Below are 17,212 nucleotides of genomic sequence, written 5' to 3'. Positions count from 1 at the left end.
CATAGACAAGAAAACTGTATTTTCCTAAAGCTGCGTACACACCGCGCCAACGAACGGCCAACGAAGGATATTTATCATTCGCTAGCGTTGGCCTCCGCATGCTCGTTGGTGTTCGTTAATACGTCCAAATATAATTAGTGCTCGAACGAACGTTCGTTGGCACTTGATTCCGGATCTTTTCTCTTTAATTCGCAATTTAATCATGGACGACGACAAACTCATTATAATTGAAAACATATCGTCCTTACTCCATTCTTTGTTTTTCTGCATGATTTAAATGGCAAGAAATATCCAAGTAATTATCAAATTGAACGTCTACACGCTACGCTTTCTTGCCGTTCGTTCGTTGGCCTTCGGCGACCGTCCAAACAGGGTTCGTTCAAATAGCTCAATTTCTTTGATGTTGCCGCCACGCTTCGGATCACCGGCACACGCCAACGAGCGATCGTTGGCATTCGCTAATCCGTCCTATTGCAGCAACGAAGGCCAACGAAACCCGTTCGTTGGCCTTCGTTGGGCCGGTGTGTACGCAGATTAACTCCCATTCATTGTCAAACTTTCAGTGGTATGGTTTAAAATACAAAAAATAAAGGTAAAGTGGATAAAAGTAAATAAAATATATTCTATACGCATTTGTAAATCATCCTTGCTTAAAACTATAAAATATGAAAAGTTAAAAGAACTGAAAAGGAAGTATTTTTTTAATAAACGAAGCCGTAATTATTCTGAGCTTTGATACTACTTTATATCTCTTTCACAGACTATGACAGATGTGTTTTCTGTGTTCCTTCCGTCTGTCATAATTTTTCTCGCTCTCCGCCATTGTTGTTTTGTCGACAAATTCTACTTTGGTGTTACTCAGTGTTTCGTAGAATTTGATGAATTATTTGTGATTCAATTAGCTTTACGATTATCTAATAAATATTACTACCACTTATGAATATTGCCAAAAAATATTGTACTACACAGCAATTTCAAGGCTATTAGAACATAATCAATAGGAACATTCCAGCTATCAACAAAGGGTGTTCACTGTGTATTTAAATTTTACTTGATTGCAGTAATTTGGTACGTATTCATGTTCAATCCGACATTTCCCCCAATAATTAGACACCTAGAAAATTTTTAGATTCATTATTTTAATATGCAGAAACTCAATTACAATAATTTAGCGAATTTACAATACGATGTGTTATATTTTTTACCGTATTACGACGAAGTGTAGAAAAGTTAGGCTTTTAAATACGTAACATTATAACAAATAATATTATATACCATTAGTTAAGAATATCATTATGTTATATCTAATAATTTGTGAAATTGTAGTCATGGTAGTACTTATCTCATTCTTTAACATTACATTTTGATGAAACTATGTGTTTGTATGTAAATTTAAGGTTAGAAAGGCAGCAGGATGACTTCGGGACCCTACAACTACTCCTATATATTTAAATACATCATAATTGGAGATATGGGAGTTGGCAAGTCTTGCCTCTTACATCAGTTTACAGAGAAAAAATGTAAGTTCATTTATTAAGGTTTAGCAACTCACAATACAGAGATGGCCTAAGTGAGGGAGGTTTTGGTTTCTATGGTTGGGCATCCTATGCTATGCTACAGACTACTGTAACTAGTTTGTTTCAATGAAGATTCCACTGCCACCACAAACACTTTAAGTAGAAACTCCTACCATAGGTCTTGCCATTTATTTTTATAAAACCATGTATTTGTGTCCAGATGTATATGCCACCAAACAATCATTTATTGCATGTGTAATTCTTTCCATACATCTACTAAGCCATGCCCAAAATTCCTCCGTAAATGTTGCAGTTTCTGCAATAAGATATAATAAAATAATTTCTGTGTATCCTAATTACATATTTTTTGTTATTTAGTTATGGCTGACTGCCCCCATACCATTGGAGTTGAATTTGGCACAAGGATCATTGAAGTTGCTGGTCAGAAAATTAAGCTTCAAATTTGGGATACTGCTGGACAAGAACGGTTTAGAGCTGTGACTAGGTCTTACTACAGGGGTGCTGCGGGGGCACTCATGGTCTATGACATCACTAGGAGGTATGTAGCTAATAAACTACTTGTATTTATATTTAAAGCTTGTATTTGTTAGAAAATAACTGTGCTTTCTTCCCACTACCTTATCTAGTTAGGCTGACCTTAGCTTCTGAGTTCAAATTAGTTCAAAATTAGACTAAACAATATAAAATCCTTTGTTTACAGATCTACTTACAACCACTTGAGCAGTTGGCTGACTGACACACGAAATTTAACCAACCCCAGTACTGTGATATTTTTAATTGGAAACAAGTCAGATTTGGATGGCCAGAGAGATGTGACATATGAGGAAGCTAAACAGTTTGCTGATGAAAATGGGCTTATGTTTGTAGAAGCTAGTGCTAAAACGTAAGTGTATTCTATGATTATGATTTCTACCAGTAAAAGTTATTCTTGTACACTTGTCTAAAATTTATAATGCACATGCAGATCTTCACAACCAAATCATTAAATCGTAAGAGCCTTAGAAAAAACACTTGCATTTTGCACCTTGTTCAAAAGAAATAGGAGTCAATATCATGTGTCACATAATCGAAAACAACCAATCTGTCAAAGATTTCTATGCGCATTATCAATTTTGGAGCACTGTACTATACTCTACTATACTGCATGTATCAGTAGAATACCTATGTACAAAAAGTAATCAGACTGATGACTCACATGCACACTATAAAGTCTACAGTTTAATGCTAGTCACAGCACATTTCACTAACTGTACAGTACCGTTAATTTAGCAAATGTATTGATACTCATAACAAGCATAGCAGCATATCACTTATTTTATGTTGCACAAAATAAGTCACTGAAATTTTTACACATTATACAAATCTAATACTTAAATATTATTCAAATGTTTCAGAGGACAAAATGTAGAGGAGGCTTTTCTGGAGACAGCCAAGAAAATTTACCAAAGTATTCAAGACGGGCGGCTGGATCTGAACGCGGCGGAGTCGGGCGTGCAGCACAAGCCCGCGGCGCCGGGCCGCCCGCTGGCCGCGCCGCCGCAGGCCAAGGACAACTGCGCCTGCTAACTGAACCCCCACACTTCATTACATACTAATATATTGTACCGTGTAAGATCATTAGACTAATTAATAACATAGTATTCTTATTTGTTATATTGGCGCTGTTAAGTCCCTTCTGATGCTTTTCCGCGTGTGTTAGTTGTCAGTTAACACTGTCTCTACTGAGGGTCTTGTGACCAAGTGTTGGGTTTTAATGTATTTTTTATAATATCAGATAGGTTGAGTCTGATGTGGACTTAACCGTGTCATATGCGATTGAATTATCAGTGTTTTGTGTTGTCACATAATGTCTGTACTCTGTACATTCCACATCCACTCGCCGGAACTGGGTCTAGCCCAAGTAATAGGTATGTCCTGAGCATGTTTTAGCTCAGTATTAAAGCAATTTATTATTGGCGATGGTTTATAAAATTATAGAGTATATATTCAAATAAGCTGTATATCAAAAAGGCTTGGGTAAATTGTGTTAGGCTGGCATGACAAAATATATAATGTATCAATGACTTTTATACACATCATATCATGGATAATAAGTGGTTAAAACATAGTTCTGGTCCGGAACTAATGAAATGGCATCTATAATAAACCCAAAAGAAGTCTGTCTAGGATAAACTGGTCAAAAATATAGATTATAATAATATTTTTATGTGTGACCAGTTTATATCTTTTGCAGGCTTATCCTGGGTTTAGTATATTATATTTGGAAGTGTAATTATAAAAGTGCAAATTTAATCATTGTACTACAAAGACTAAAATTACATGCAAACTGTTACCTACATAATGATAATGCATTTGGGTAGAGCATCTAGAGTTACAAGGTACCTTGAGTTAGAAAGCTTACCCACACTAATGATTTTTGCGATACACAGTAAAGTCGTCTTGTCTATCGAGGATTGTCACTGTAAAAATAAACCCACTAGAAGTATACCTATAAAATCCAAAAAAAAGTTTTACCTATAATATAGTTAATGTAGAGGTGTTATGTTATAAATATTAATATTAATGTACGTATATTTATTTTGTTAAGTCATCATATTATTATTGTTTTATTGTACTGCATCGAAAATATGTGCCGGTGTTTATACTGTAAAATATTAAATTTTGTAAAAAGATTTTATGTTTCACAACCTAAAAGTAGGTACTCACGAACTAGAAGTATTATAATTATTCTTATCCAGCTATACTAACAAAATTATAAAACATGTAAGTACCTATTTATTATTCATATGACTTCGTGTGTGGTGTGCCAGACACGCCCGCACCGGCACATCATTTACGCAGTAGTACTTTTGTATGTTATATTGTAAATTATATTAAGCAAAATTTAATAATATTGGAAACAATAAAAAAACATTTGTGCATACAGTGTTTTTTTTAAATTGCTGTCATTGACTTATAAATATTAGGTAGGTACTATCGTGAGGACAGGCCCAACCACTCTAGAAAATGGAACCCTCGCGTTGGAATTTGTAGAAAATCTCCTCCTCGAGGCGGTGTCCTCCATCCTCGCAGGAGTCGCAGGGGGCACCAAATTTTCATTAGTTTTTCGATATCTCTTACGGTTTTCGAGATAGAGAAGGAAATAAGAGTGTTTTGATTTTAAAAGAAACCGAATATCGTTCAGTCAATTCAGTATTTTTTATACTTATCCTCTTTATAGTGTAGATTTTAATTTCACCGGTTTTACATGGGCCCCACGTGTAGAGAATCCCTCATTGCGGGGGTGTGTCCTTGTAGGGGGTACCGAATTTTCATTAGTTTTTCGATATCTTTTACGGTTTTCGAGATAGAGAGGGAAATAAAAGTGAGTGTTTTGATTTTAAAAGAAACCGAATATCGTTCACTAATTTTTATACTTATCCTCTTTATAGTGTAGTTTCTAACTTGACCGGTTTTACATGGGCCCCACGTGTAGAGAATCCCTCATTGCGGGGGTGTATCCTCGTATGGGGTACCGAATTTTCATTACTTTTTCGATATCTCTTACGGTTTTGGAGATAGAGAAGGAAATAAGAGTGAGTGTTTTGAATTTAAAATAAACCGAATATCGTTTGGTATTTTTTATACTTATCCTCTTTATAGTGTAGATTCTAACTTGACCGGTTTAACATGGGCCCCACGTGTAGAGAATCCCTCATTGCGGGGATGTATCCTCGTAGGGGGCAACAAATTTTCGTTAGTTTTTCGATATCTCTTACGGTTTTCGAGATAGAGAAGGACATAAGAGTGAGTGTTTTGATTTTAAAAGAAACCGAATATCGTTTAGTATTTTTTATACTTATCCTCTTTATAATACAATTTAGATTCTAACTTGACGGTTTTACATGGGCCCCACGTGTAGAGAATCCCTCATGGCGGGGGTGTATCCTCGTAGGGGGCACCAAATTTTCATTAGTTTTTCGATATCTTACGGTTTTACGGTTTTCGAGATAAACATGGAAATAAGTGCTTTATATTTAAAAAGTACAAAATAATAAACAAATGTTTATAAATAAGGGCATATTGATCCAAAAAAGAGTGTCTCAGACATTCCAAAGATTTGTACTATAGGCTACTTATCTAGATATGTTCGTGTATTCATAAATAACCACCGTATTATTACTCTGCCGGATCATTACTTAAATACCTGTGCCCCCTTACTTCAGGCATAAAATAAATGCCATTGGTGCCGGTGGTATTAAAACAACAAGGTATACAAAATACATTTATTATCTTAAAAACGAAACTTTTATACATACTTACAATTAGAATAATTTCAACAGTTCAATTAGATTGGCAGGAAGAGAGCGAAGACTTATTTTATTGCTATTAATACCAGAGTTAAAATACAGTTACAATAGTAACAATAATACATAATTAATAAAACATATTTTCAAAGGTAACTGATAACTAGATCAGAGCACTCTGTAGAATATATACCATTCGCAGTGATCGCTTAAACGCTTTTCAATAATCTAACACTCGCAACAATGCCTATTACAACTGACTGCTCAAGTCTATCAGTACATTAGAATTGACTCCTTCCCGCGCTCCTCAGTCGTATCGTTCGTTTACTTCCTGCAACTACATTTTGGGGGGGCGTGGCTTACAGCAGCATATCAGTACTTTAACATTAACTCCTTCCCGCGCTCTTCACCTCAGTCGTATCTTATTCTTTCTCTACAGTTTGGAGGGCGTGGCTTGCAGCAGCACACCCGCGCTCTTCAGTCGTATCGTTCGTTTGTTTCCCTACAATTTGGAGGGCGTGGCCTTTAGCAGCACATCATGCATGTCCTTGAGTGAGTCTTCTAGAGCAGCGCGGTAGCTCTGGCAGGAGGTGGCGGGGTGCGAGTTGAAGGCCGACGTGGCGAAGTTGACGTCGCGCTCGCGCGGGTTGTAGCACGTCGCGTACCCGTCCGCCACGAGCGGCCCGTAGCACATGAACCCGTCGCACCGACACGCCACCTGGCGGGGGAAATGGAATACTTACATAAAGATATCAGATAATAATAATATGCTCATGGAATAATATGGTCAGTAGAAGAATATGGTCATGGAAATACTAATAACTCTTGGTATAAGTACAATGTTAGTTACCGGCACGTTATGTATTAAAATTAATAAAAAAATAAGATGTCGACTCAGAAAAGTTATGAAACTAGCAGTGGAATGAGAGTAAAATTATTGGCTTTCAAGAAAACTGACTCTGTTTAAGTACAAACTTCTACTAGCCCATAACTGATTAGAGTAAATACCTGACTAGTAGACAATCTCATGTGTGCGCTCTTGACGTATCCGGCGTCGAGGTACAGCTTGGGCAGGTCGATGCCGTTCTCAATGGCGACTAGCTTCAGCCCCAGGAGGTGCCGGTCCACGCCCAGCCCTTGGAGAGCCTGCGGGAAAGAGGAAAATATCAATGAAATCTCAGTACTAAAGATGGTCGTCTAATATTTAGGCTACATAGGCCGGATAGGTTCAAGTTGGTCGATGATGATAACAAAATATCTGTTCAGGCCGGAAATGGAACCTGCAATCTTCGTTGCAAAAGTAGGTATGCAACTTAACGCAACTATGCATGCACCTCGAATACATCCTAAACCTTCAGACCCAGAATGTTATCACGAAAATTTGATGAAGGCTATAATAAGAAAAGCGCAATCAAAGTGAGCTCTAGCATTAGATTCTCTCAACCTGCACAGTATAATGTGTGTTGTAGCTTAGTACGAGTATAATCTCTTTTTCATTCGTGTCAATGATTCTATATATACAATATTATAATTTTGATTTGATTTTTTGATTTATTATCAATGTTTATTCACTCAAATGTCTACTAAGACCAGCACCAACCTGCACAGTATAGTTCTTATGCGCATTAACAGCCCTCTGCATAGCCACCACCTTTTCCTTCGGCGGCGCGGGGCCGAGCATGGCGCGCGCGAACTCCACCGACTCCACGGAGCAGGAGCGGATGGTCTCCGTGCGGCCGCCCGCGAACATGCGTGTGGCTGCCGACTCGTAGTGCGCGCCCGGTGTTTTGTGCAGTCTGCGGGGGTGACGGCTAGATTTAGCATGTTTAGATGTGTGAACCAGCGTGATGGGAAATGGTCCTATGCGCAAGTAAAAGGTTCCATACGAGAGAGCCAGAGGTTCAGGTACAGTAAACTGTCTACTTTAATAATAATAATATAATTGTACATCTACTTTTGTAAATTGTGCAATAAAAGCATAAATAAATAAATAATAAATATGTGGGGACATCTCACACATGGCCATCCGACCCCAAGCTAGGCAGAACCTGTGTTATGGGTGTCGGACAGCTGATATATCTACACAAATACATAGATACATACTAAATATAATTATCAACATCCAAGACCCGAGTACCAATATCTGACTTTAAACAAATATCTGCCCCAGCTGCGAATCGAACCTGGGACCTTCGGCATAGCAGTCAGGGTCACTAACCACTACACCATTCAGCAGTCAACTTTAAAGATTGCTTATGCAGTAGGCAAACTGTTAGCCGCAGACGGAGGAAGAGGCGTATCGGGGCAGTGTGCCGAACTGCCGAGTGTTCACAATTTGCTGATTTTGCGCCCACTTTATACAATTTTCAGCGTTACACACGCGCATAGTATCGGGTGCGCAGTTCGTCTACTGTCTACAATAATTCCAGGAGGACAAAACCTCCTAAACATGTTTATCTTAGAGGCAAAAACAGAAGTAGTCGCAATTCTCTACAACAAATACAATATTTTAGAATAAGTAATTTTCATCTGTAGGCTAAAGAGAGTAAAGAGCTTACCTGTAGAAGGCGTACTGCATGGCCATCTGCAGGTAGCTGTCGGGGCTCATCTTCTGCGACTTGATGAAGCTCTTGCCGTACTTGTCGAACGTGAAGCAGTTCAGCTCCAGGTCCGCCACCAGCCTGAAGTATACAACCAGCACATGAGAAACGTCGATAATGAACCTTGTACCGGCAGCAGACTAATATTTATTAATTTACATGGAAATTATATTGAATCTTTGGATTATAGCGTCCCTACGTAGATTGGCCGTGATTAGGTTATTAGTCCGTCTACAAAATTAGATTAGCTCTTAGCCCAGAATTAGAATTAATTAGCAACCTGAAAGCATAATTTATACCTGTCGAGGTTGTCCTTAGCGGTGTTTATGCTGGCCTTGACGTCGTCGTTGACGTTGAACTTCAACGCCACCGGCTGCAGCGGACTTGATGACGCAGCTTGATCGCTAGATTTGTTCTTGTCGCTGTAAATAACACATAGGTACATTTTATTATAATTAATATGTAGGTATCTGCGGTCATACATTAAGTAAATACCTATAGGTACCTAAGCTTTTTTCTGTTAAGATTTAACATTAATACACGGGGTTACAAAAATGGCATAGTAATCTATCTGAAAGGTCGTGTCACCCTCTTTCGGCTTACTATAAAATAGAATAGAATAGAAGTCTCACTCACATGTAGTCGATGATGAAGTCGGTCATGACGGCGATGGGCTGCCCCTCCGCCGGCGAGTGCTCGTACGTGAGCCCCGTCACGCCGTCCGCGCCCACTATGAACTGAAATTATAACAATTTAGAACATTGAATGTTGTTGAGAGCTGATGACTATGGACTACTATGCTATGCTATGTTTTTATGACCACTTACTTCGGTTACTGAATGGAAAGGCCTTCTCGATACTCCAAGTTCAAGCTCTGTGCAACGCTTATCCAGTTAAATTTGTAGAACAGTTGTATGCATCCATATTCCAATAAAGGAGGCTAATGGAGCATCTCTCCCAGTACCCTATATCAAACCACTACCAGCTACGTGCCTTGAATCGTTCACAACTCTATCCTCTGTCATCCTATGCTATCCTGCCTAGACCTCTCCTGACGGCGCCCAGCTACATAGGTAAGTACACGTCAAGTAGTTACCTGTATAGTCTTGTCGAACCAGCGGTTGCCGCCATTAGCACGCGAGCCGCCACCGTGTATCGTCTGCGCGGCGGCAATGTTCTGCTGGCGGTCCTTGCCCCCCGCGCCCCGCAGCCCCGCCGCCGCGTCCAGGCAGAGTACCGCCAGGCTGCGCTCCACGTCCGCTAGTGAGGACGCGTTCAGGCTGTCTGGAAGGAGGAGTGAAGTGAACGAGTCAGTTATTTTATCATCAATGGCGAGATTATTTTCTTTTTCTTAGCGTGTCGCACTAGACCGTGTCTAGGCTTCGACACCATGGTGAATGGAATAGCCAGTTAAATTTTATGACTGCCCAGGGTGAGCTGGACGTATGGATATTACTCCAATGGGCTCGATTGGCAAGCTAGGTAAGCAAAAAGGTCGCCGGATGTCCAGGGTAATGCAATAGGCTGTGCCTACTTGATGATTAAGGCATTAACGCTTGTCTGAAGCCCATGGTTTGCATTAGTTTAAATTTAATATTTTTAATTATGTATAAGTGTTAACCTTTTTTCATAATTTCGTAAGCTCTTCCCCAGGCGTTTCGGTTCTCAGAAGTTAAGATTCCGACGGGATTCTCAGCTGGAGTTTTAGACGCGTCTTTAACTTTTTTTAGTTGTTCCGCAATTTGTTTTTCATTCAGTCTTTTTCCGTCTTCACCCCACAGATCTACGTGAAATATCTGAAAAAGATAATACAAATAAATGTATTGAAATGATGATTCCTAGGATAATCGTACCACAGAATTTCATTATTTATACCTATACCTACGTAACATGAAAATGCAATAAATAACTTATCAGGTTGGTAGGTATCTTTATAATATATACATAAAATACGTAGATTACTTCTGATAAACCTAGGTAAGAGTAAGTATTAGAAAATCAATTAAGGTAGGTAATTGAGTTTGGTAGAAATGGGTAAGTTTTAAAATTTAAGTAAGTAAATATTAAAATGGGAGTGCCTGACATTTTCTCTAAAAATCCTTCACCTTTTCCAGTATCTCGAGTCGAGACTCGCTTCAAGGTTGGCCAGTTTCAGCAAGCTGTTTTTTATATTTTTGTCTTGATTGCATACAATTGATCGGTAGTCTTATGAATGATACGCTTTATCTTCTATCTTATCATCTAGTTTAGATACATAATATTCTACATATCCGTCGATTCTTAGGGAGATCGGGTATGATTATGTCAGAATTTTTATAAGCATCCCATTCCATTTTAGTCACATAAGGACTTACTAGTCAGGCATCATACAATTCAATCGTTTTTTAAGTACGAACAGAAAAAAGGGTAAATTCTTACATGGTTGTTGTGTAAAACAGTAATGTGCTTGCTATCGTTAAAGGATAATCTGTCTTTCTTTTCTCCTGGTATCCGGCAGGTTCCAAATATTTTCTTATACTGTGACATGTCCAACGGACTTTTGCCCATCATTTCAACGGGAATCGCATTGCTAAAATGTAAGGTAATGTGTAAGTAAGTGCATAAAAAATGACCTACTTATCTAAATTTTAAACACACCACCACCACCCGATACCTAACCTATACCATCGACTAATGAGTAAATTATAATTATTAAGATAGGTAACTATTGCATAAAAAATAAAATCATAAGTAAAAGTACCTACCTAAAACGAAAACCTACGTAACAAAGCAAGTACTTATCAAACATACACTTACTCATCAATCAGTGCCTTATAGTCTAGAGCGGCCATGACAGTTTTAGCCGCGTAGTTGAGCTGGTCCTGCTCTGATTGGAACGTCCGGAAGGGGAACACGAGCCCCGGGCTGGAGTAGACCACCACCGGGTCGCGATACTCGAGGTACGCGCTCGACAGCCACCAGTCGGCCAGCCAGTTCGTGTGCTGCTCGGCACGCTTCTCCAGTAATGACTGGAAATAATAGGCACATTACTAAACTAAGTAGAAACTGTTTATAGTCTGAATAAAGGCTGAAGTATGTTCACGCTAAAGCTAAAAATAGTTATATGTATAGATTATAGATTGGTAGGTACTATAATAGGTACTTACCATAACATAGAGTTATACTTTATCAAGACCGATTACCTACCTTTAGTTAGTACACAAAAAAATACAGCAATAATTCCTGCTGTAAGTAGTTTAACTTCGTTAAAAGTTTAAGGCAAGAGATTTGTAACTTGCCTGTAATTTTTGTCCAATGCCGCCGGCGGCTCCAAAGTCTTTGACCAGAGTGGAAGTGACGGCAAACTCCTCATCATTGAGGTGGGGTCTTACAGACTTCAGATACTTGGTGAGAGTGTCACCGAGTTTAGGCACAGGCAGGTGTGGAAGATTCTGGGCCTGAGGGGCCTTAGCTGAGGAGTAGCAACAGCTAACATGCAAGGAGGAGGCATACGTCTCAAGAGTAAATGCCTTGTTGCCACACTGAAAAAAAACTTCAATTTATACATATACCATTATACATCATGCCTTAGAGAACCTAAGAAAACTATACCAGTAACTCTGTTCTAAAACACACATATAGAGCACTGCTAAGCCCTATAACTTTTATATGCAATTTGAGTTTACAATCAGGTGTTGTTCCTGCCTGCATGAAAAGGGCCAACGTCTGTCCAATTTATAAGGATGGCGACGTATTAATATCAGCCAATTACCGTCCAATCTCCCTATTATCTTCAATATCAAAAATACTTGAAAAAATAGTTAACAAACGTCTGCTCAACTATATACATAAGGAGAACATCCTCTCTGATCGGCAATTTGGTTTTCGCAATAATAGATCTACAGAGGATGCGGTAACCAGTTTAGTTGATCATATAGTGTCAGAACTGGATAACGGCAAAAAATGTGTGGGTATCTTCCTAGATCTCGCGAAAGCCTTCGACACGGTGTCTAGGGTGATCTTGCTGAAAAAACTAGAGATTATTGGTATACGTGGTGTGGCTCTAGACTGGTTTCATTCTTACCTTACTGACCGCCAGCAGAGAGTTATCCTTCAGAACCATACCAGTAAATTCAAAACCATTAAGTTTGGGGTCCCTCAAGGCAGCGTTCTAGGACCAACCTTATTTTTACTATATATCAATAACCTCTGCCTTTTGGACATCCCGCACGCAAACGTATTTGCTTTTGCTGATGACACCGCTCTGGTTTTCTCGGCTAAAACATGGGATGCTGCCTATGCTGCTGCCAGCTATGGTATTAGTTTGGTTGGTGACTGGCTATCCCACAATCTCCTCACACTCAATGCCGATAAGACGAAGGTGGTAAACTTTAGTATTAGTCATCGGTCTGCTCCCTCTGCTGTGATTCCTGTCTATGCTCACACTTGCAAAGTTAGACAAAATTGTGATTGTATCCCTTTCCAGCAGGTAAACTCCATAAAATACCTCGGCGTTCATATAGATAAACACCTAAAATGGGTCAATCATGTAGATGCAGTAAAGAATCGCCTTAGAAAGCTAATATTCGTCTTCAAACGCCTGCGTTCAGTAGCTAATGAATCGATTATTAAGGTTGTTTATTACGCACTGTGTCAAGCTATTGTATCTTACGGCATCGTTTGTTGGGGTGTAGCTTGCAAAAGTCTCCTAATCAAGGCTGAGCGTGCTCAGCGTGCAATATTAAAAGTAGCATACAAAAAGCCGGTACGTTACTCAACTTCTAAGCTGTATAGAGAAACGAAAGTTTTAACAGTACGACAACTTTTTATTCTAGCCACAACTCTGAGATTTCATAAAATTGCCCCTGTAAATCTTGTGGAGAGATCACGCCCCCTAAGACACGAAAAATGGAAAGTTGCAACTACAAAGACTGAGTTTGGCAAAAGACGTTTCGGTTACATGGGTCCCTTCTTATACACTAGGGTTAACCAAACCTTATCCCTCTTAAAAACTACAAGACATATATGTAAACAAAAAGCTACTGCGTGGCTTATGTTACAGGACTACAAAGATAGTGAGCTACTCCTACCGCTAAATACCTAAAGCCACAAATTGTTGTTACTCGGTGGACATGGGTACTAATATTTCTATTTTATTTTATTTTTTTTGTCTGCTACTTTATGTTTGACTAACAATGTTACCTTAACTAAGTGAAGATTAATAGAAAAATTCTCTTGTCGCAAAAATTTATAAATATTGTGTTACTACTAACCTTAATTCTTAACTTATAATTTTTTTATTGTATAGCATAAGACGAAAGAGACTAATCCCTACGACACAGGGAATCCTAGTGTAGGGGTTAGGGATATTATAAGACTGTTTCAATGTTTTGGCTATCAATAAAGATATTTGTATTTGTATTTGTATTCTATAAGTTTCCTTCAATAATTCTCAAAATATATGTAGACACAGTAGGTATAACCATGCTCACGTCTAGACATAAGACAGAGGTACACTAAGTAGGTTCCTTTATGTAGAGCAGTGGTTTTCAACCTGTGGGTCGCGACCCCTTGGGGGGTCGCGAAGCTTCTGTAGGGGGGTCGCCAAAGGGCGAAAAAACTTGGAACTTTAGTAAAAAAACAATAAAGACAATTACATAGTATTAATTTATTAAGAAAGACTCTTACTTTAAAAATACTTTTACTTAAAATTTTCTTAAATGCGAAGGCTGAGCTTGTTTTTTATTAATTAAATTATCTCATCATGGATCTGTTTTAGTACAATAAACCACATCCACACCGTAAGGCAGATTACACAGAAGACCGAAGAGTATAATCAACCTCTGTATCTAGCCTTTGTGAACTATGAGAACGCCTTCAACTCCATCGAGACATGGGCAATTTTGGAAGCGTTGCAGAGATTTAAAATCGACTGGCGCTATATCGAGGAGTTGAGGAGTCCCGATGCCGCTGGACAATGGACATGGCATATGTATAAATGGCGAGTACATGTCACACATCTCTGTTTCGCGGACGAAATCGTTATTATGGCAGAATCTCTGCAGGAACTCAGCTGGATGATGGAAGTGGCCTAAATGCTGCTTCCCAACGTGTAGGCTTCGGGGTATAAACTTGGACAAGACGAAAGTCATGTAAAATGCTCACATCGAACCGGAGCCAGTGATCGTTGGTGAGACAAAAATCGAAGTTGTGCAAGAGTATGTCTACCTCGGGCAGACTATTCGGCTAGGCATAAGCAACTTCGACAAGGAGGCTGCAAAGCACATCCAACTAGGTTGGGTTTCATTCGGAAAACTTCGTCAGCACATATTCTTATTGGCCATCCCTGAAAGCCTGAAGACTAAAGATTTCAACCAGTGCGTCCTGCCAGTGATGACGTATGGTGCAGAGACGTGGGCACTGACGGTAGGACTATAGTCCACCGATTTAAAGTCGATCAGCGTGATATGGAGAGAGCTATGCTTGGGGTTTCTCTGATGGATCGTATCAGAAATGAAGTTATCCGTCAGAGGACTAAGGTTACCGACATCGCTGACAAAATATGCAAGCTGAAGTGGTAATGTGCTGGTCATATCTGCCGAAGAACCGATAACCATTGGGTAAACGAGTTCTCGAGTATAGACCACGAATAGGCAAACGCAGCTTGGGAGGCCTTCCTGCCTGGATCAAAGACGACGACCACAATTATATATTTTTTTGTAAACCCAGGCATTTTGTCTTTTTATTTTCATTTCACCATTGAAAACTATTTTCAAAAAAACTAGTTTCAAAAAAGAAATTCCGGGTCGCAATGGCATTAGTCGTACGTACCTATGTACAATTGTACATGGCCACACGTATCCGATGTGTAATTGTAAAATAATGTGTTTTTAAATCCGATAAGTATGCGTACTACTTCGAATCCTAATCATGGAGACCATAAATACGTCGTATGGAATGAATATTGTGAATACTGTAACATACACATATACATGATATAAAACCGAAAGGGTCAAGGGGGTCGCGAAATATTTTTTTATTCCAGGGGGGTCGCGTCATGAAAAAGGTTGAAAAACACTGATGTAGAGTATAGTCAAACTTATAACAACTCATTGAACTAATGTTACCATTATGGAAGTTTAGGTACGGTCAGGTGCAGAGAAACCTGACCCCCCTCTCATAGTAACAATGCTTCTGAAGGGGGTCAGGTTTCTCTGCCCATTACTGTACCAACCAAAACATTCATTTTCGTCAGTAGTAACTAGTAAGGTACTGTGTTGACTTTTGAGGTATGGTATCACAGCCTCAATAAAATATTGTATGCACTACCTACCTAGTTGCATAGAATAACGAGTACTAGTAGTCACCCTGTAGGTATTTCACACATAATGGCCCACCTTAGAAGCTAAATGCGGAAAATCAGTTCGCTATGATAGATAGAGTATGCTAGTTGGTACCTATTACTGTACAGGTTGGTAGTTTAGATAATAAATTTACTTAGGTACTTACTCACAACTTGTAACTAAATAAATGCCTCATATGTATCTATGTAGGAACTTTAGTTACTTTAGTTTTACCATCCTACCCTACCTACCACAATCACAACTTTTAAAATGATTGACTGACATGCTTGTTTCAATAAAAGTAAACTTACTAAAGTCTGCACTGCACAGCCGGCCTTCCGAATCATTGTTGTTTCTGAAATCAACACAACAAAGTTAAACCTAAAAGTCCTAAAACTTTTCAACATACTGTACAAAGTATGTTCAACAAAAGATATAAGTAACTATCCACCACTACAACATGAAAAATATACTTATAAATTCAAAAGTCATAATACTTATCAATCCCATTATTCTTAAACTGATACCAATCTCTTTTATAGTAGGTAGGTACTTATCAAACTTTTTACCTGTATCTACATAATTAAGTATATTTTTTGTTGACTGTACCCACTAGTTGCTTATAAAATGCCTATCTAAGTATGTATATAGATGTATGATTTTAATGTGGGTAGGTGCCTACACAAACATTCCGTAGTTTTATTATATTTATGTTTATACTTACTTAGAGTTTATTTATTTACTTCGCAGAACTTCTATGGGTTCAAGGAAAGTTGTTATCAAACAAGAAGGTAAACATAAGTAATATTAAAATAATTACAAAGATAACTGCGAATTAAGTAATTGTTACTAAGATTTAACAATATTAATATTCTTACCTTAGAATAAATTGGACTCTGGCCCCAGCTTACTCAGCTGATAGTTGTTTATTGCCGAATAGCGAATACTTCACTCACTTCACCCTTTCACTTCAACGTTGTGACGTGACCGTGACGTAGACAACGTCACTTGTCAACTGTCATTGGATTATTTACCGGTGTTGTCAGATTTTAAAAATAATTTGAATAGACTACACAACGAGCCGCTCTCTGAAATGTACTTTTCACAATGACGAAAGAAGTCATTGACTTTTTATCATGCTTTTGCCCATTTTGCCTATATTGTACCATTCGTAAGAACTCAGAAATGCTCGACAAAATGTTGTAATCTATGCCCACCTTTACCCGAAACTTTATTGCAAAATTACGTTATTTTTTTATAAGGTAACGATAGCGATTAGTGTCCCGATTGCCCTGCCTACTTTTTTACAAGTATCGTGATAGCTTTCTGTTAAGCTGCGTACAGACCGGCCAAACAAACGGGTTTCGTTGACCTTCGTTGCTGCAATCTGCCCTGTATTATGTATGATAAATATCCATCGTTGGGCAGGTCTGTACGCAGCTTTACCGATACAGATGCCAACTTTC

The 17,212-nt window shown here is 38.7% G+C and overlaps 2 protein-coding genes across 2 annotated transcripts; one reads left to right on the top strand and one right to left on the bottom strand.

Moving 5' to 3' along the window:
- Positions 1–801: 801 nt before the first annotated feature.
- On the top strand, positions 802–4,459 carry LOC105387184 (ras-related protein Rab-14). Its single transcript, XM_011557876.3, has 5 exons — positions 802–1,068; positions 1,398–1,520; positions 1,896–2,076; positions 2,239–2,421; positions 2,933–4,459. The coding sequence occupies exons 2-5, from the start codon at positions 1,415–1,417 to the stop codon at positions 3,102–3,104; spliced, it is 642 nt and encodes a 213-aa protein (XP_011556178.1). The 5' UTR covers positions 802–1,068; positions 1,398–1,414; the 3' UTR covers positions 3,105–4,459.
- Positions 4,460–5,789: 1,330 nt separating this feature from the next.
- LOC105388352 (carnitine O-acetyltransferase) lies at positions 5,790–16,768 on the bottom strand. The gene is made up of 13 exons (XM_038121240.2): positions 16,625–16,768; positions 16,058–16,101; positions 11,703–11,945; positions 11,221–11,432; positions 10,843–10,993; positions 10,046–10,220; positions 9,521–9,708; positions 9,061–9,161; positions 8,724–8,846; positions 8,383–8,505; positions 7,425–7,620; positions 6,833–6,970; positions 5,790–6,542 (listed from the first exon to the last, which is right to left on the bottom strand). Exons 2-13 carry the CDS (start codon positions 16,091–16,093, stop codon positions 6,327–6,329), a joined length of 1,902 nt encoding a protein of 633 aa, XP_037977168.2. The 5' UTR covers positions 16,094–16,101; positions 16,625–16,768; the 3' UTR covers positions 5,790–6,326.
- Between the last annotated feature and the right edge of the window lie 444 nt (positions 16,769–17,212).

This window comes from Plutella xylostella, chromosome 4 (assembly GCF_932276165.1).
Source record: "Plutella xylostella chromosome 4, ilPluXylo3.1, whole genome shotgun sequence".
Lineage (NCBI taxonomy): Eukaryota > Metazoa > Arthropoda > Insecta > Lepidoptera > Plutellidae > Plutella > Plutella xylostella.
The sequence above is the reverse complement of the archived record's forward strand: the minus strand, read 5'-3'. Positions and strand labels throughout refer to the sequence as shown.

Coding starts and splice junctions, on each gene's coding strand:
- LOC105387184 (XM_011557876.3), top strand. CDS start 1,415: ATGACTTCGGGACCCTACAACTACTCCTATATATTTAAATACATCATA. Junction 1,521..1,895: donor TCAGTTTACAGAGAAAAAAT/GTAAGTTCATTT, acceptor TTTGTTATTTAG/TTATGGCTGACTGCCCCCAT. Junction 2,422..2,932: donor GTAGAAGCTAGTGCTAAAAC/GTAAGTGTATTC, acceptor CAAATGTTTCAG/AGGACAAAATGTAGAGGAGG.
- LOC105388352 (XM_038121240.2), bottom strand. CDS start 16,093: ATGATTCGGAAGGCCGGCTGTGCAGTGCAGACTTTA. Junction 11,946..16,057: donor GCTGTGCAGTGCAGACTTTA/GTAAGTTTACTT, acceptor GTTTTTTTTCAG/TGTGGCAACAAGGCATTTAC. Junction 6,971..7,424: donor ATAAGAACTATACTGTGCAG/GTTGGTGCTGGT, acceptor TCTTTCCCGCAG/GCTCTCCAAGGGCTGGGCGT.